Source organism: Somniosus microcephalus, chromosome 16 (assembly GCF_052327205.1).
Source record: "Somniosus microcephalus isolate GS21.2 chromosome 16, FLI_Smic_1.0, whole genome shotgun sequence".
Classification (NCBI taxonomy): Eukaryota; Metazoa; Chordata; class Chondrichthyes; order Squaliformes; family Somniosidae; genus Somniosus; species Somniosus microcephalus.
Genome location: NC_141002.1, coordinates 94,806,537 through 94,826,773, shown reverse-complemented (window position 1 = coordinate 94,826,773; position 20,237 = coordinate 94,806,537). Strand labels below are relative to the sequence as shown.

General features: G+C 44.5%; 1 protein-coding gene across 11 annotated transcripts in view; it reads left to right on the top strand.

The window, feature by feature from the left end:
* Positions 1-20,237, top strand: part of poc1b (POC1 centriolar protein B) — a 101,018-nt gene that overhangs the window by 11,244 nt on the left and 69,537 nt on the right. For 10 of the 11 annotated variants that reach the window (XR_015081449.1, XM_086009481.1, XM_086009482.1 and 7 more), the window contains exon 2: positions 5,766-5,850. The exons of the other annotated variant lie outside the window; for it this stretch is intronic. Coding sequence is in view for 9 of the 10 variants with exons in the window: in XM_086009481.1 (XP_085865607.1) it covers positions 5,766-5,850 (85 nt within the window). In the remaining variant the exon portion in view is untranslated. The remainder of the gene's footprint in view (positions 1-5,765; positions 5,851-20,237) is intronic. 11 annotated transcript variants of the gene reach the window in all.

Below are 20,237 nucleotides of genomic sequence, written 5' to 3'. Positions count from 1 at the left end.
AAAGAACAAAGACAAACAGCCAAGTTTAGTGACATTATCCCAGGCAAAATGGCTGATATAGAAACATAGGAACAGGAGGAGGCCATTGAGCCCCTCGAGCCTGTTCCGCCATTCACTGAGATCATGGTTGATCTGTGACCTCACTCCATATACCCGCTTTTGCCCCATATCCTTTAATACCTTTGGTTAACAAAAAGCTATCGATCACAGATTTAAAATTAACAATTGACCCAGCATCAATTGCTGTTTGCGGAAGAGTTCCAAACTTTGTGTGTAGAAGTGTTTCCTAATTTCACAACTGAAAGGTCTGGCTCTAATTTTTAGACTACCTCTCTAGTCCTAGAATCCCCAACCAGCGGAAATAGTTTCTCTCTCTCTACCCTATCTGTTCCCCTTAATATCTTGAAAACTTCGATCAGATCACCCCTTAACCTTCTAAATTGGAGGGAATACAACCCTAGTTTGTGTAATTTCTCCTCATAACTTAACCCTTGGAGTCCAGGTATCCTCCTGGTAAACCTACGCTGCACTCCCTCCAAGGCCAATATATCCTTCCTAAGGTGTGGTGCCCAGAACTGCTCCCAGTGCTCCAGGTGTGGTCTAACCAGGGTTTTGTGCAGCTGCAGCATAACCTCTACCCCCTTGTATTCTAGTCCTCGAGATATAAAGGCCAGCATTCCATTAGCCTTTTTGATTATTATCTGTACCTGTTCCTGACATTTTAATGATCTGTGTACCTGGACCCCCAAGTCTCTTTGGACAGCCACTGTTTTTAGCCTTTCACCATTTTAGAAAGTACCCTGTTCGATCCTTTTTAGGGCCAAAGTGGATGACTTCACATTTGCCTACACTGAAATCCATTTGCCACAGTTTTGTCCATTCACTTAATCTGTCGATATCCCTCTGTAATTTTATGCTTTCATTTACACTGCCGCCTATCTTTGTCTCATCGGCAAATTTGTATATATGACTTTCTATGCCATCATCTAAGTCGTTAATAAATACTGTGAATAGTTGAGGCCCCAACACGGATCCCTGCGGGACATCACGAGCCACATCCTGCCAATTTGAGTACCTCCCCATTATCCCTACTGCCTGTCTCCTGCCGCTCAGCCAATTTCCTAACCAGGTTAATAATTTACCCTCAATTCCATGATCATCTACCTTAGTTAACAGTCTTATGTGGGACGTCATCAAATGCCTTCTGGAAGTCCATTTAAATAACATCCATAGACGTTCCCCTGTCCACTACTTTAGTTACCTCAAAAAATTCAATCAGGTTTGTCAGGCATGACCTACCTTTCACAAATCTCTGATCAACTGAATATTTTCGAGGTGTTCAGTCACCCTATTAATTATACACTCTCCCAATTTTCCGACAACAGATGTTAGGTTAACTGGTCTATAGTTCCCTAGTTTCTCTCTCTCGCCATTCTTAAATAGTGGAGTGACGTGCAATTTTACAATCTAAAGGAATGGTTCCTGAATCGAGAGAACTTTGGGCGATTATAGTTGGGGCATCTGCGATGTGCTCACCGACTTCCTTTAAAACCCTGGGATGGAAACCACCTGGCCCTGGGGATTTGTCACTCTTTAGTGCCATTATTTTCTTCATTACTGTTATTTTACTTACGTTAATTTTATTGAGTCCCTGTCCCTGATTCAATGTTAGTTTCCTTGGGATTTCTGACATGCTATCCTCTTCCTCTACTGTAAATACTGATGCAGAGTAATTATTCAACATGTCCGCCATTTCCTTCTTATCATTGACAATATCACCACTTTTAGTTTTTAACGGGCCAACATTGCTCCTGACTACCCTCTTTTTCCTAATATAATTGTAAAATTCTTTGTTTTGATTTTGATATCCCTTGCCAGTTTCCTTTCATACTCCCTTTTTGTAGCTCTTACTGCCTGTTTTGTGACCCTTTGCTGTTTTTTGTATCTTTCCCATTTGCCAGGATCTGTATTTTTTGAATGCTTTTTCTTTTAGTTTTATGCTGTCTCTCACCTCTTTAGTCGTCCATGGCTTTTTTTTGTCAAGTAGAGCTCTTGCCCCTCGGGTGTATAAACTGGTTCTGTGTCACCTTGAATTCTTTTTTGAACATCTCCCACTGATCTTCTGTTGTTTTACCCATTAACAGATTTGCCCAGTTTACTGTGGACAATCTCTGTCTCATTCTGTTGAAGTCGGCCTTACCCAAATCTAGAATCTTAGTACAGGAAACTTTTTTTTATCCGGGACCGGCGTGGTGCCGGTTGATCAAAAAGTCCGGATTACAGAGAGGTATACTTACCAAGGTACGAGAGCTCCGTACATGGACACAGGTGCAGGAGCCCCGGTTACACGGCACTTGTGCAGGAGTCCCAGTTACATTGCCACAGATCCAGCAGTCCCTGTTGCACGGCCACAGGTGCAGGAACCCCGGTTACACGGCACCTGTGCAGGAGTCCCAGTTACATTGCCACAGATCCAGGAACCCCGGTTACACGGCCACTAATATATAGTAAAACTTACCTGAACCTACTCCTGAATTTTGCCGGTTGAGAGATTTCCAGATATTTAGGTGCCGGTTAAGAGAGTTTCCTGTAGCTGTTTCGTGTTTCTCTCTTTCAAATGCTATGTTGAACTCAAATCATGTTATGATCACTATTGAATAAATGTTCACGCACAGTTAGGCTGTTAACTAAATCCCGCTCATTACTAAATCTAATATGGCATGCCCCCTTGTTGCCGCTAGGACATATTGTTGTAGAAAACTATCCCGGACACACTCCAGAAATTCACTGCCCTTCTGAAAGGTGCTAGTCATCTTATCCCAGTCTATATGAAAGTTAAAATCCCCCATTAAAACCACTCTACTTTTGCTCCACGCTTGTCTAATCTCTGCATTTATACAATCTAGCACTTCACAGCTGTTACCAGGGGGCCTATACACTACAGTCTTAAATCCTTTCCTATTTCTTAATTCTGCCCGTAAAGTCTCCACTGCCTGCTTACTTCTCGTTATATCCTCTCTCCTCATTGCAGTGATTTCACCCTTAATCACTAAGGCTACTCCGCCCCTTCTGCCATTTTCCCCATCTTTCCTATAGACCTTATAACCTGGTATATTTAGATCCCAGTCCTGACCGTCTTGCAGCCATGTCTCAGTAGTGGCTACAATGTCCAATTTGAATTTGCATCTGCAGTTCATTCAATTTATTCCTTATACTCTGTGTGTTTGTATAAAGAATGTTTATTCGGGCCACACACCCTAGCCTGTCCTCCAGCTCTAGTGTTTTACTCACTTGTTTCTTATTTCTCTCTCCTGGTTTAGCCTTTGCATCTTTTAGTTTTCCCTTTACCTGTAGCGCCTAACGCACAATTTCTGACTTCCTCTACTCTCTTTGTTTTTGAACTACTCTTTGTGCTACAGTTTCCAGAGTCTGATGCTTCGAGTCCACAAGTTCAACGTTGAGCAAGCCTCAAGTGGCAATAACTCTTAACCCCTCGCCCCTAAAGGTAATTTATCCACATGTTGGGATAAAGCTGAGAGGAGGGGGGAAACAAAGACCAACACTCACGATCAAGGGCAAGCTATAGATCTTTCTCAAGACTCACAATTACTGGCACAATCCTGGAGAAGCATAGAAATAAATAAAAGAAAGACTGCATTTATTTGGCGCCTTTCTGAATGTTTAAAAGTATTTTTTGCTACACCCTGAAGAAACTATCACACAGGCAGACCTTTAATCCAGTACCAAGTGAGATGCAAATGTCTTCTTCTGGCCCTCCATTCTGTTCTTGTTGTTGTGACTGCCTTCTTTACTGATTGACTTGCAACCTGATGACAGCAGTAGCAGTTTTGGACATAATCTCTTAGGGAGTCTTTCTGGGCGATGCAGGAATATAGTCCCCATATGTCCTCCTGTACTCCACTAGCGAGAGATCAGCAGACATTGTCGGGCTTCTACAGATGTATTTGGGACAATGCTTGTGGTTCTAGGTCAGTTATCAGAGAATTTGTGACCATTAAGACCAATTGAAATCCTTTCCCTCGAACTACGCTAAACCGCCAACATCACCACTACACACACTTCCAACACTAGCACATGTTATCTGATTGAAATGACACAACACTTCTGTAAGCCAGATTGAGAGATGCCCTTCAAAGGAATATTACTTGAGAAATAAGTGCGTTTTATATTTTTTTCATTTTGGCTCTGGGTTTAGAGGCTAAACAAATCTCCTTTAATCCCAAATAGCATTCCATCTCAAAGGTGACAGCCCCTTACAATCTCTCTCAGTCTTAGAGGATATAATATGGGTTACTCTGCAATCCTTGAAGACTGTATTGCAGAGAGAAACTTATCCGCCGCAATGTTGGAAAATATAACTAGTTGAGACTATTAACCAGTCCCGTACCTTTGAGAGGCAGTTGTAGTCTTTCAGTGTTCTGTTTTGTGTTGTGTTGTGTTGCTTTGTGTTGTGTCTATTGGTGGCCTTGGTTCAGGTACTTGTCTAACCTATGATGATCACACTGTGACAGTTAGAGTAAATGGAAAAAGGTTAAAATTGTGGCGCTTTAGTTACAATATGATTGTAATTCCACAAAAAATACTATATCAAATCCTACAGCACCATCTACAGGCCATGAGGGGAAAGGCAGCAGAAAGAGGTGGTTGTGTAAATTAGAAGGTTAGCAAAACCTGATGATATTTTGCTTATTAGTATATAGAGCTGATAACTGTCGTTTGAGCTGAAATGTGGAAATTCCTCTTTAATTGTACTTTGTTGTTTTGTATGAGGGGAAAAGCTGTCTAGTTTGGCTATCCATTGGATGGCCTCCTGATCTTAGTGGGAGGTTGATGTAACATGGTCTGGGACTCATGGCCACTGTCGCACTTCGGGTCGTCCCTCCTCTTCCACTTGTGGCGCAGGGGGCTGCATCGTCCAACCCCTGTGCGGACTGGGTTGAGCGCTGCCCGCTGTCTTCGCGGGAGGTCGGAGCCAGGGACCTCTGCTGCTGGGTCAGTGATGAGGTGTTGGTCATTTACATTGCATGCGTCCCACAATTCCGTCCATCTGGATAATTGTACTTTAATCAGCATTTTCTGATACATCACAGTTTGAAAAGTTTAATGTTCGATTTGCGTTTTGTTAGAACTGAATACAAGAATTTTTTTTTAAACTTTATCTGCATGTTAACTGTATAATCAGAGCAATAAATGATTTCTTCACTTACGCTTTCTCTTAACTAAACGTGCAAGCTATCAGTTAGCTTTAAGATGCTGTATAGTTTGATATCTTGGTTAATAAGCTCAAAACAAAGCTAGAAAATCTAAAAAGTTGATTTGTATAATGAGAGGAAATGTTATTTTGTGGCTAGTTTTGATATTGTTTAACAGAACACACTCTGACTTATTGTGTAAACTTACAGTGAGCACTGTACAAATGTTTTTAACTTGGGGATAATCAGTTTCTTCAAACTACATTAATTTTATTCAAGCACCATAATTGTACAGGTTTTTGGGAGCCTTTGATGGAATTGTAGTAATTGAATATCATTCTTACTGGTTGAATTGAGTCAGGTTAAATGAGACTATCACAACATTTGAAATGAGAATCATAAAATCGCAATTAGCAGAAAGACGATAAAAGATCTTTCTTTTTAAATTTGGGCAAAGTGTTTAGTTTTCAGTAAAAATGGCAAGTTTTAACTCTGTGCATTTGATCACCAGCAATGGAATAAGGTGAGATATTTGTTCTTTTAATGTCCTAGGAGGATCCAAGCTTGCAACACAACTTTAAAGGTCATAAAGATGTGGTCACCAGTGTTGATTTTAACCCAAACAACCAGCAACTAGGTAAGTACAGTACTGGAGATTTTGCACTGTACCTCATAGAAATCTCAGCTCCGAAGGACAGCATTTTGGTCAGTCATGCCTGTGCCACTGGTGGCTCAACAGCTTGGTTACCTATTGTAGTCCCATCTCTGCCCTCCACCCGCCCCCCCCCCCCCCCCCCCCCGCCCAACCAGCATTCAAAACTATAATCCATGGAAAAGATACTTCAGTGAATGAGTGGTCAATCTATGGAGCAGACGCCCTAGGGAGACGGTGGAAGCAGTTAGTATTGATTCATTCAAATGCAAAGCAGATAGAGTTTGTTCAGAAAATAACATTTTGGGATCCAGTATATGAGTCATTTGAAACGTGACATGTGGTGAGTGTAGCAGGCGTGGGAGGAACCAGTGACGTTGGCTCCCTAAAGCGCTCCACCACTGGGGTTCTCTTCGTGTCATGTCTGGGTCTGTTGTAGACTAAGTGACAGCGATTGATTGCTATGATTAGTCAACAACTCCATTATCGTTGTGCCATGTGACTACCAGGATGGTAGGAGGTGAACTCGATGGGCCTCGGGTCTTTTTTCGTCTAGCAATTCCAAAGTTCCTTTATGTGCTGGTATATAAAGATGGAAATAATAGATTGCAGGCTGGAAACGGACCCATATCTGGCAGGTTGCAAGCCCAAGGCTGAATGGGAGAAGGACCTGGGGATATTAATGCTGGAGGCATTGGAGGTCCATGACCAGTGAAACAATTGACATTGAGCCTATCGCCCTCTTTGTTTTTACAATGTTCCCTCTAATTTTTGGGGGGCCGCGCGGCCCATTCAAAAATCTGCACATGCGCGGTTTTTGCATTTAAAAGCTGGTGAGCCGGCTGCGCGGGAGCTTCAGACGGCTGTGCATCCGCGCAGCTTAAAGGGAACATTGGTTAGGATATATTGATGGGACAATTAAATATAAAACAAGAAATACTGTCCTGTCTCTGTATAAGGCCTTGGTCAGGCCACTTCTAGATTAGTGTCCAATTTCTGTCCCCTAACATGGAAGATGTAGGAGCCTTGGAAAAGATTCAGAGCAGGGCCACTAGATTGATGACTAGTTTATCATGACGGGCTAAGAGAACCGGGGCTTTTACTTTATACAGCCCTAGTTTTTCCAGGCTCTCATCATAATTATATCTTTTCGTCATTGGTATAATTCTAGCAAATCTACATTGCTTTCCTCTCTAACTTCCCTTTCTTTCCTTAAGGTTCTCAAAAGCCTGATCGCCTCCCATTCCCATGCTTATCTCTCTCAAAACTTGCTGTTTGAATCCCTGCAGTCTGACTTCCGTCCTGCTCACATCACTGAAACAATTGTAGTCCTTTGTGACTGTTGGTCTCCTCGATCTTGCTGCAGCGTTTGATAGTGAACTATGCCATCATCCCTCGTGGTAACTTTTCCATTTTCCAGCTCTATGAGACTGCCCTTGTGTGGTTGCACTCCTGTCTGCCTGAATGTAGCCAGCACATATCCTGCAATAGCTTCTCTTCCCACCCTTGCATTGTCACCTTTTGGAATCCCCAAGGGTCTCTCCTTGGCCTGCTCCTCTTCCTAATTTGCTTGCTATCCCTCAGAAACAGGATCCACAGATGTGGATTCACTTTCCACACATATGCTGGTAGCACCCAGATCTACATAAGAACATAAGAAATAGGAACAGGAGTAGGCCATACGGCCCCTCGGGCCTGCTCCGCCATTCAATAGGATCATGGCTGATCTGAATCTAGACTCACGTCCACTTCCATGCCCTCTCCCCGTAACCCCTAATTCCTATCTGCTAGGAAAATGTCTATCTCCATTTTAAATTTATTTAATGTTGCAGCTTCCACAGCTCTCTGGGGTAGCAAATTCCATAGATTTACTACCCTCTGAGTGAAGAAGTTTCTCCTCATCTCATCTCTACCTGGCCACCATCTCTCTCGACCCCACAACCACCTGTGTGTGTTGTCAGTCTTTCTGTTTTCAGCCCCTGCCATAAATTCTGTCCCTTTGCCACTAATTCCATCTCCCTCCCCATCCACTAGCTGAAAGTGAACCAGAGGTTGCAAAATCTTGGCAAGCTGCACTTGGAACCCCACATCTGATCCCTCATCAAAACTGCCTGTTTGCGCCTATGCAACCATTGCCTGCCTCCACTCCTACCTCGGACGCACCATTCACTGAAATACTTTTCCATGCTTTTGTCACCTCTATCATCCATAACACTAACTTGTGCAAACCGCAGCCACTGATATCCTATTCATCAGTAATGTTTCCATCACCCACATGCTTGCAGATCTGCACTGGCTCATTGTCATCAATGTATTAAATTTAAAGATCTCATCTTCAAATCTCTCCACATACTTTCTCCATCCTATCTCTACAACCTTGTTTATGCCCCCTCTCCACCCCCCCACCCCCAACCATTCAGTGCTCTAACCAGGTCCCAGTCTCTGCACCTCCCTCCTGTTTGCCCCATCTTCTAAACCAGACTTTTGGTCACCCCTCCTAATCTCAGCCTTCATTTCCGTTGTGAAGTGCTTGGGATTTTTTTTGCATTAAAGGTGTTGGCCTAGAAATTAGGCTTGCCTCCGCCAGGGCTTTTGCGCCCGAAATTTTGCGCCCGCGATAATTGCCGCTGCGCCCACCAAAAATTCAGCTGCCCCGCGCCCAGACGGCTGCGGGCTCTAATGGAGGGTTTCAGCGCCTCGCTATGGGCGCTGAATGCAGGTTTGCGGCGCTAATCCCCCGCTGCGGCACCCAATGCGGTGCGGCAGGCTGGGGTACTGCAGGCCTCCTCCTTCTGTTAAGGAGGAGCTGCCTGCAGCCGACCGCTGACCGGTCGATTCGCCCGACAAATGAGCCCGGCACCTCGGAGAAGTGCCGGGCTCGCGGGCCACACACATCAGTGCCGCGGGGGGGTGGTGGAGGAGTCCGGGGAGGGAGGTGTGGGCAGGCGGCCGCCAGGAAAGTGGCCAGCCACTGCTCCACCTTAATGCGCCGGCGCTACGTGCTGCAACATCCCGTTGAACAATCGTTGGTTGCGGCTGCCACGGGCGAGGCGGCCACAACTGAATTTGGGCGTCCGGCCGCGTTACCACGGCAACCGGGACGCTGCGCACACCGATGACGTCATCGGTGCCGGCGCAGCGCTACCGGCTAACGCCGATGGTAGGGCCCAACGCAATTTCGATCGCGGCTATAATTCCGGCGCAAGGCCCTCTAACGCCTCTAATTGGGCACTAACCCCACCGAATTTCTAGGCCGTTATATATAAGCAAAGTTGTTGTTGGACCTTTTCCATGGCTCCAATTACCTTTCTATAGTGCGGTGACCAAAACTGTACATAGTACAGGCATAACCACGTTTTATGTGAGCCAGGTGACTGGTTTCAGTAAACAGATTGCACTATAGACTGTACTTGGAGGAGGCAGCATTGAATGGTCTTTTTGTCAGAAAAGCAAATATTTTCCAAATCTGATGAAATCACATTCGTAGTTATTACAAATTCAATCATATTACATATTTTTAAAGTCTAATTTATCCCAATTCTAGTTGGTGCCCATGGAGGAAGAAATAGATGGTACATATATTACTTTAGATTATAATTTAATTCTTTTGTAATTATGTGACGTTTGCGTGTTTTTCTTCAGAGTAATGAATAACAGAGTGAATTACAAGGCTGTCATTTAATTGAGGAGTTGATGATGTCAACCAGAAGCACAAAGCTTGTTTGTTCACGTTAAAACTTTCTGATTCGTTGCTTTTACATTTATTGGCCATTTTTTTTTTTTTTTTAAACAGTTATGTTTTTAAAATTTTTGTCTAGATGCAACAATATATTTCTGTAGCGCTCATTACGTACAAAAAATGCTTTACAGCGTGGCGGTTAGTAAGTGGTTGCTGAGCAGAGTGAAGATGGCTCAAAGTGAGTTGAAAACATGGTCGAAAAAGAAAGACTTGCATTTCTATAGCGCCTTTCACGACCTCAGGACATCCCAAAGCGCTTTACAGCCAATGAAGTGTAGTCACTGTTGTAATGCAGGAAAGGTGGCAGCCAATTTGCGCACAGCAAGCTCCCACAAACAGCAATGTGATAATGACCAGATAATCTGTTTTAGTGATGTTGATTGAGGGATAAATATTGACCAGGACACCGGGGATAATTTCCCTGCTCTTCTTCAAAATAGTCCCATGGGATCTTTACGTCCACCTGAGAGAATAGACGGGGCCTCAGTTTAACGTCTCATCCAAAAAAGACTGCACCTCTGACAGTGCATCACTCCCTCATTGCTGCACTGAGGATCTTAAGCATGTTTTTGGTCGGGAGGCAAAGCAAAGCTGTTGAAGGAAGGAGTTCAGGAGGACAAAGGTAAGGTGGCTAGTGAATCAGCCGCCTGATGGTGGAGAGGAGGGGGCGGAGACTGAGAAGTTGGAAGACCAGAAGGTGCATATAGGAAGCAGTCATGCAGATAGAGATGGGCAAGACTGTGAAATGATTTGAAGTTAAGCACAAGGATCTTCAATCAGTTCTCTGGAACACAGCAAGCCAGTGGAGCTTGATGAGGACAGAGATGGTGATGCAGGGCTTAGTGTACCATTCTGGATGGCTTGTAGTTTACAAATGGTAGAAGCAGGGATGCCAACAGGGAGAGAATCACAGGACTCCAGCTATAAAGTAATAAAAGCATGGATTAGGTGGCAGAGGTGGGAATGTTGCAGACGTGAGAGAAAGTGGTTTTAGTGACCAATTGAGCATGGGAAAGGAAGTTGAGCTTGGGAATTTACCAGTTTACCAAAGTTCCATATGTCTGGGCCAAGCCTGAGGTGGCAGCCAGAGAGAATGTTGCAAGGGGGATGGAGTATAAAAACAGGGAAGTCTTGCTGCAGTTATACAGGGTACTGGTGAGGCCACACCTGGAATACTGCGTACAGTTTTGGTTTCCATATTTAAGAAAAGATATATTTGCTCTCGAGGCAGTTCAGAGAAGGTTCACTCGGTTGATTCCGGAGATGAGGGGGTTGACTTATGAGGAAAGGTTGAGTAGGTTGGGCCTCTACTCATTGGAATTCAGAAGAATGAGAGGCGATCTTATCGAAACATATAAGATTGTGAGGGGGCTTGATCGGGTGGATGCGGGGAGGATGTTTCCACTGATGGGTGAGACTAGAACTAGGGGGCATAATCTTAGAATAAGGGGCTGCCGTTTCAAAACTGAGATGAGAAATTTCTTCACTCAGACGGTAGTAAATCTATGGAATTTGCTACCTCAGAGAGCTGTGGAAGCTGCAACATTAAATAAATTTAAAATGGAGATAGACAGTTTCCTAGCTGATAAGGGAATTGGGGGTTATGGGGAGCGGGCAGGGAAGTGGACGTGAGTCTAGGTTCGGATCAGCCATGATCCTATTGAATGGCGGAGCAGGCCCGAGGGGCCGTATGGCCTACTCCTGCTCCTACTTCTTATGTTCTTATGTAGAAGTCTGGCTGTGAGGTGATGATAGCCTGGATTGATAGCAGAGGGGAAAAGAGAGAGTAGTGGGGCTAATGCAGCAGAGCTGAAAGAAACTGGTCTTGGTAACTGACGGTATGGGGAAGGAAATTGGGTTTGGGGGTCAAACAAAATATCAAGCTCCTGCACATCTGGGCTAAGTCCGGGGCGATGGCCATAACGGAGACACAGCCACGGTTGCGGGAGCCAAAGATGATGGTGTTGGCTTTTCCAACATTAAGCTGGAGGAAGTACTGATTTTAGGATAGGGAGTTGAAAATGGTGACAACAGCTGTGAGGTTGAGGGGGGGTGGGTGCGAGGATTTAACAAGATTAGAGCTGGGTATTAATCAGCATAGATGTGAAAGCTATCCCCATGCTTCTGTATAACATCACCAAGGGTAAATGGAACCTTGGGGTACAAAGGCAACCATGCAGGCAGTATTGGAGAAAGCAATGAGACACCTATGGTGCAACCAGTAGGTTTGCAGTCTGGAGGGAGTCCAATGACACAAAGATAGGCGGTATTGTAGACAGTATAGATGAAAGCATAAAATTACGAACGATATTGATAGATTAAGTGAATGGGCAAAACTGTGGCAAATGGATTTCAGTGTAGGCAAATGTGAGGTCATCCGCTTTCGGGCCTAAAAAGGATAGAACAGGGTACCTTCTAAATGGTGAAAGGCTAAAAACAGTGGAGGTCGAAAGAGACTTGGGGGTCCAGGTTAGTAGACCATTAAAATGTCATGAACAGGTACAGAAAATAATCAAAAAGGCTAATGGCATGCTGGATTTATTTCTAGAAGACCAGAATCCAAGGGGGGGTCGAAGTTATGCTGCAGCTATACAAAACCCTGGTTAGACCACACCTGGAGCACTGTGAGCAGTTCTGGGCACCACACCTTAGGAAGGATATATTGGCCTTGGAGGGAGTGCAGCGTAGGTTTACCAGAATGATACCTGGACTTCAAGGGTTAAATTATGAGGAGAGATTACACAAATTAGGTTAGTATCCCCCAGAATTTAGAAGGTTAAGGGGTGATCTGATCGAAGTTTTCAAGATATTAAGGGGAACAGATAGGGTAGATAGAGAGAAACTATTTCTGCTGGTTGGGGATTCTAGGACGAGGGGGCATAATCTAAAAATTAGAGCTAGACCTTTCAGGAGTGAAATTTGGAAACACTTCTACACAGGGCTGTATTTTACCAAACTCGGCAGGTCCGTGGCGGGCGACGTCGGTGGCGGTTCCCAGCCCTGCTACTGGCTCCAGCCCGCTGTGCAGAATGAATTTACCGTGATTGGGCTTGTTAAGCCCACCCAGCGAGTTTTCCAGCCAATTGAAGGAAGCAGGTCTGATGATGTAATTTGATGACACTTTATCAGCCGGTTTCCTTAAAGGGACCATGGCTAACTTTAATTTGATAGTTGTGCTGTCAGTATTCTACAGCATGGAGGTGCTGCAAACACTGACGAGTGCTGCACCCAGGCTCTCCCATGACAGCACACAGGGAGGTCCTCTTCCCTTCCCATGGGCGGAGAAGACCTCCCTAGGAGATCAACACAGCCTGGTTGCACATTGCAGAGGAGGGCACAAGCAGGGATGTGGTCAGGAGAACCTGGGTGCAGTGCCGCAAATCTTTCAATGATCTCGGTCGATCACACAATGTTAGTACAAAGCTACACTCAACCTGATCCTGCTGTGCGCCTCATCACATCCCCATCACTCGGCCTTCCCTACCCTACTCCTGCACATACTTACACCAACTTACCTTGCACCTCCACCCATCCCCCTCTATCTACATTATCACATCCCCATCTCATTAGCCACACCTCACACTCACCCTCATTCTAATGCAATCATACCAACTAACAACACACAAGGGTAGGCACTTGGGTGTTTTTATCCAATATTCATGTAAAGTTTCTGCTAATGTGGTGTCAAACATTGAAACCTTTATTTTCAACACTCTGCGTTCTTGGACAGATTTGTGTGCACCTTTGGAAGTGGCTTAGTGAGTTGCAGTGAATGGTGAGACATAACGGTACCCTCTGCAATGGTCATGAGTATGAAAGGAATGGCTTGGGCATTGTAAGGATGCTTTATGGTGTTGGTGTGGGGTGCCAACATGGCGCATCATGTGGCAGCCAGGGTGTACGGCGTCAAGTGAAGTAAATCTGGCTATGGTGAGGCCATCCCTGGCCTCATGTGCAGCACTGTGGTCTGGCACTGATGCCCTCTGTCCTGTGCAGCATCAGTTAATTGTGGAGAAGGTTGGTGTTGGTGCTGCTGGTGTGTCTGGTGATGCTAGTGTTGAGGCTGATTGTGGTGGGATTCGGAGGACCAAGGTGAGAGAGTATAAAGTGCACCAATGCTGAAGGAATAGATGGCAGGTGAAGTAGAGATGACAGAAGCAATCTGTCAATGGTGGGAGAGGTCATGAGGAGAGACTAGATGCAGACTTGTGTAAAGACTTGCAGCATTCTGAATATGTAGTGGAAATGCAGTTTAGAGAAGCTAGTGGTTAAGGGAACATTTCTCAATCAGCTGGGAGCTTTGACTTGACATTTGAAGCTGTCAACTCATCAGCTGATTCAATGGCCACTGACCTCCTGCCTCAGCTTCACAAACGAGGTCTAGGCACAGCGGGAAACTGGTGGGCGACCTGTCAAATTCAAAAAGCTGGGGAAAAAAGCATTAAGTGGCTGTAAACAAGCCACTAATGATTTTAATTGCCTCCCCTACCACTGCATGTCGGGTCTGCTCAGCACTGACAGACCCGACATTTGGTAAAGGCGCATGGCAACGGGTTGACAGTGGGGTGCCGACCCGCTGTCAATTTTTTTCCCACCCAACCCACCATCGATCGCGCTCGCAAAATTCCCCCCAAAGAGTGGTAGAAGTTTGGAACTCTCTTCCGCAAATGGCAATTGATGCTAGATCAATTGTTAATTTTAAATCTGAGATTGATAGAACCAAAGGTCTTAAGGGATATGGGCCAAAGGCGAGTATATGGAGTTAGGTCGCAGATCAGCCATGATCTCATTGAATGGCGGAACAGGCTCGAGGGGCTCAATGGCCTACTCCTGTTCCTATGGACTGAAGTAAATCTGCTGAGAGGAGCGGATACAAAGAGCGGGAGAATCAGCTGAGAGGAGCGGATACAAAGAGCGGGAGAATCGGCTGAGAGGAGCGCCGATGTTTTTTTTTTTTTTTTTTTAAGAGTGACATCACAGGACAGCAGGTAGGTGATTGGTGGGTGAGTAGTACAGTTTTTTTTAAACCAAGAGCTGGGGAACTATTAACTATTACATTATTAATTATTAACTTAACTAGCAAAGCTAAATAATGAATATAATTATAAATAATCGCTTGATTAAAAATTTTAACAAAATAAATAAGCAAATAAATAAAATCTAGAGATGGCAGGGCAGGCTATGTGTTGGGACTGTAGTATGTGGGACTTTGTGGACAGCGAGACCTTCCGGATTCCCACAGCTGCAAAAAATGTCTCTGCCTTCAGTCACTCCGGCTCAGAGCCATTGAGCTGGAGTGCGAGTTAGAGCCACTCCGAAACATAAGGGACGGAAAGGAATTTCTGGATAGTTTTATCCAGAATACAGTCGCACCCCAGAGGAACGCACAGGTTCAGGAAAGGGAGGGTGTGACTGTTGGGGAAAGGTAGCGGGGACTTAGGAGAGGTTGAGAAGGAGGTCCCGCAAACACTGGTCCTGTCCAACAGGTACGATGTACTCGCGATGTGTGAGGGCAAAGAGAAAGACTGCGGGGAGGACAGCCACAATGCAGACCAGGCACTGTGGCTCAGTAGGCTGTGTTGCCTACCCGGTGCCAGGGTAAGGGATATCTCGTAAAAGAATGTAGGGAAGAAATGACAGAGGCATTACTGCACATCTTTAGTAAAAAGTTAGAAAAAAGTATAGTCAGAGGACTGGCGGATAGCTAACGTAATAACTATATTTAAGAAGGGAGATAGAACATGTCCAGGGAACTATAGGCCAGTCAGCTTAACGTCGGTGGTAGGAAAAAATAATGTAATCCCTACTAAAGGAGAAAATAGAAGAACATCTAGAAACCAAAAATATAATAATAAATAGTCAGCATGGATTTCAAAAGGGAAAGTCTTGCTTAACCAACCTCGTTGAATTTTTTGAAGAGGTAACAGAGTAGACAAGGGTACTGCAGTAGATGTAATTTATCTAGATTTTCAAAGGGCCTTCGATAAGGTACCACATAATAGACTAATGCATAAGGTCAGCGAATGCGGAGTCGGGACAAGTAGCAGAATGGATAGCTAGCTGGCTTCAAGACAGAAAGCAGAGAGTAGGGGTAAAGGGTAGTTATTCAGAGTGGCATAAGGTAGGAACTGGTGTTCCACAAGGATCAGTGCTGGGACCACTGTTGTTCACAATTTATATTAACGATTTAGACTTTGGAATCAAAAACACAGTTTCTAAAATTGCGGACGACACCAAATTGGGGGGGTGGGATAGTCAATACTGAGGAGGACTGCAACAAATTACAAGAAGACTTGAAGAACTTGCATAAACTTGCAGAATGGAATTCAACACAGATAACTGTGAGGTATTACATTTTACTGTAGTAAGAAAAATAGGGAGCTCACATATTTGGAAAATAAGAATCTAAATGGGGTAGAGGAGCAAAGGGATCTCGGAGTACAAATCGCAAAGTATTGACACAGGTTAACAAGGCCATAAGAAAAGCAAACCAAGCACTATGGTTTATTTCTAGAGGGATAGAATTGAAAAGTAGTGAAGTTATGCTGAACTTGTATCGAACCTTAGTTAGACCACACTTGGAGAACTGTGCAATTCTGGTTGCCATATTAGAAAAAGAATATAGAGGCACTGGAGAGGGTGCAGAGAAGATTTACAAGGATGATACCAACAATGCGAGGGTATACCTATCAGGAAAGGATGAACAGGCTGGGTCTCTTTTCTCTTGAAAAGAGAAGGCTGAGGGGTGACCTAATAGAGGTCTTTAAAATCATTTGATAGAGTGGATACAGAGAGAGTGTTTCCACTTGTGGGGAAGAGCAAAACTAGAGGCCATCAATATAAGATAGTCACCAAGAAATCAAATGGGGAATTCAGGAGAAACTTCTTTACCCAGAGAATGGTGAGAATGTGGAACTCGCTACCACAGGGAGTGGTTGAAGCGAATAGTATCGATGCATTTTAAGGGGGAGGCTAGACAAGCAATGAGGGAGAAGGGAATAGAGGGTTATGCTGATAGAGTTAGAGGAGGAAAGACTGGAGGAGGCTTGAGTGGAGCATAAATACCGGCATGGATGGTTGGGCCGAATGGCCTGTTTCTGTGCCGTATATCCGATGTAATCCTGTGTAAAAGAGACATACAAGGAGGATGGAGTGATTGGCTGTGTCGGAGGAAGGGCAGTAAGCTACAGTCACATAAGATGTTGTCAGTGACTTTGACTATTGATGTGGGTGATGGAAGCCTGATTAGAGGCATTGAACGATTTGTAGTGAGTGTAGTTGCAAGGGCTTCATGGAAGCAAACCTGCCACCCCTACCTGGCCTGGCTGACCTGTGACTCCAGATCCACAATTTGCGGTTGACTTTCTTAATACCTTCTGACGTGGCCTGGCGAGCCAGTCAGTGGTGAACAGTCGCTACAAAATATAATAAGAGAAATATTGGGCAAACTTGTCAGCATCAACCCAAACATGTATCAGGACATGACTTGTGTAATCCCAGCCCAGTCAATCCTGAAAAGTCCTCTTCACTAACATCTGGGGACTGGTGTACAAGTTGGAAGAGCTGCCCCACACACTCGTCAAACTACAACCTGACATAGTTGTAGTCACAGAGTTCTATCACTCAGCCATCCTTGGGTATATGCGGTCCCACTGGCATAATAGACCACCAGAGCTGGTATACAGTTGGGTAAGCTTGGTCCTGGGAGTCCTCATCGATGACTCTCGACTCCATGAAGTCTCATGGCTTTACGTCAAACAAAGCCAAGGAGCAATTGATTGACGTTAGGAAGTGGCTGCAGATAAATCGCTGGCTTTTTTTTTTATTGAGCAGCCAAAGCAGCCAGCCTCCCTAACAGAGCAGTAAGGCGCTGCTTCGATTTTCCTGACCCCCTCAAACAACAATGCCCAGGAAGTGCTGTAAATAGTACACATGCCCACCTCTTTTATGCTATTGATTCTATCCCTGCGATTTTTGGCAGCTGGAGGTCCTGCCCCACCGCACATCTGGTGGTGGAACATGGCTCGAAGAATGTCAGCCCAATTTTATGGTTGAGTGGCAGATTCAAGGGTACTATTGGAACACCGTAATTACTCTCTCCTGCTCCACCATCAAAAAGAATAGAAGGGTGCCAAATGTACTGTGGTACTGGCTAGTTCCTCTTTCAGCATCCATCAACTACATGAAGTGATTTATTCTTAAAATATGCATATAAGGGATGTGTGAATGTTACGTCTGTTATTTCATGTGCTCTTTCTACGTTTATTGTTTCTAGCACTTGTTGCTGTCATTTACAATACTCCAATAAAAGTTCACATTGGAGTGATTTGAGAAAGAACTTTCATTTATATAGCACCTTACACATCTCTCCAAAACACTTCACATATAGACTGAATTGCTCTTTACAGTTACTGTTATAGAGGAAAGAAAGAACTTGCCTTTCTATAGTGCCTTTCATGACCATGAGACGTCCCAAAGTGCTTTACAGCCAATGAAATATTTTTGAATTGTAATCACTGCTGTAATGTAGGAAATGCAGCAGCCAATTTGCACTTGGCAGAGTCCCACTATCAGCAGTGAGATAAATCTGTTTTTGGTTATGTTGGTTGAGGGATAAATGTTGATCAGGGCACCAGGGAGAACTCCCCTGCTCTTCTCTGAATAGTGCCATGGGATCTTTTGCATCCACCCGAGGGGGCAAATGGGGCCTCAGTTTAACGTCCCATCTGAAAGACAGCACCTCCAACTCCCTCAGCACTGCACTGAAGTCAGCCTAGATTATGAAGTCTCTGGAGTGGGACTTGAGCCCACGACACTCTGACTCGGAGGCGAAAGTTCTGCTTCTGGACTGAGGCTGATACCTCTGGGGGTAACTATGAGAACCATTTTTGCAGTCCACGAACAACAGTGAGCTGAATGTATTTGATGATGTTCGTTGAACACTGGGCACAGAGCATTCCGCGCACTTTTTACAAATAGTGCAATGGAACCTTTAATTTCCACTGGAACTAAACAGGCAAAGGAGGCCTTGATTGAAGTTCTTGTGTGAAGAACAGCAGCTCGCTCAATACCCTGCTGAAGTGTCAGCCCTGATTATTTGCTGAAGTCCCAGAGAGAGGTTTGAAGCCACAAGCTTCTGACACAAAGGCAAAAGGTTGTGGCTGTAACCTCATCCCAGAGTACCGTCCATGGTTGTAAACCACTTAAGCTTCATTCCAATTGTTTCTACTGTCCCCTGAGCTTGTCAGTGAGGTAATCACCCTCATAAGCACTCTTTAGTATCCATTATTCTTGCTTCAAAATGAATAAAATTTGTAAAACTATACGTCTAAAATACCAGTGGTTATAGAATAGCAGCATGTTGTATATATTTATTTAAAATGTACAAAAGGCAGACAGATAACAACAGTAACCTGCAATGAAATGTGTGACTTTATTGCCAGACAGTAGGTAGAAGTTAACCAAGTGAATCTGATGCACCATATGGAAGAGCAAAGTATTAGCAAGTGCCTCTAGCTGTGCTGCAGAATAAGGACAAGGAAGACAGTATTTATCAATTGGCTGTCATGTCTTGCTGAGAACCAACAAACTCCCTACAATTAGCATAATAAATGCTGGAACTAGCTCCTAGTAAGAGGAGGAGTAAACTGCCTTGTAAAATATTTTTAATCTAATAAATGAAGCACTTTGGAAATGATTCATTCTTAAATATACACCATAAGGAGTGCCAGAATGTTGCCTTCATGCCATTTCCTTTTCTCTCTCTACGTTAATTGTTTCTTTTCTGTTTCACTGTCGTTCTCTATCGCATGGAGATTTCATGTGTTCCATCTAAACTTGTGTTTTTTGCTCCACTATCGTGATAGATTGGGAAATGTTGATGTACAGAGGGACCTGGGTGTCCTTGTACACCAGTCACTGAAAGCAAACATGCAGGTGCAGTAAGCAGTTAGGAAGGTAATGGTATGTTGGCCTTCATTGCAAGAGGATTTGAGTACAGGAGCAAGGATGTCCTACTACAGTTATACAGGGCCTTGGTGAGACCACACCTGGAGTACTGTGTGCAGTTTTGGTCTCCTTACCTAAGAAAGGATATACTTGCCATAGAGGGAGTGCAGCGAAGGTTCACCAGACTGATTCCTGGGATGGCAGGACTGTCGTATGAGGAGAGATTGGGTCGACTAGAGTTTAGAAGAATGAGAGGGGATCTCATTGAAACGTATAAAATTCTGACGGGACTAGACAGACTGGATGCAGGGAGGATGTATCCCCTCGCTTGGGGGGGGGGGGGGGGGGGTGGTCTAGAACGAGGGGGTCATAGTCTCCGGATACGGGTTAGGACATTTAGGACTGAGATGAGGAGAAATTTCTTCACTCAGAGGGTGGTGAACCTGTGGAATTCTACCACAGAAGGCTGTGGAGGCCAAGTCACTGACTATATTTAAGGAGATAGATAGATTCTAGACACCAAAAGCATCAAGGGGTATGGGGAGAGAGCGGGAATGTGGTATTGAGATAGAGGATCAGCCATGATCATATTGAATGGTGGAGCAGGCTCGAAGGGCCGAATGGCCGACTCCTGCTCCTATTTTTGGGTTTCTATATGTAAGGGATAATATATGAAATACTCCTA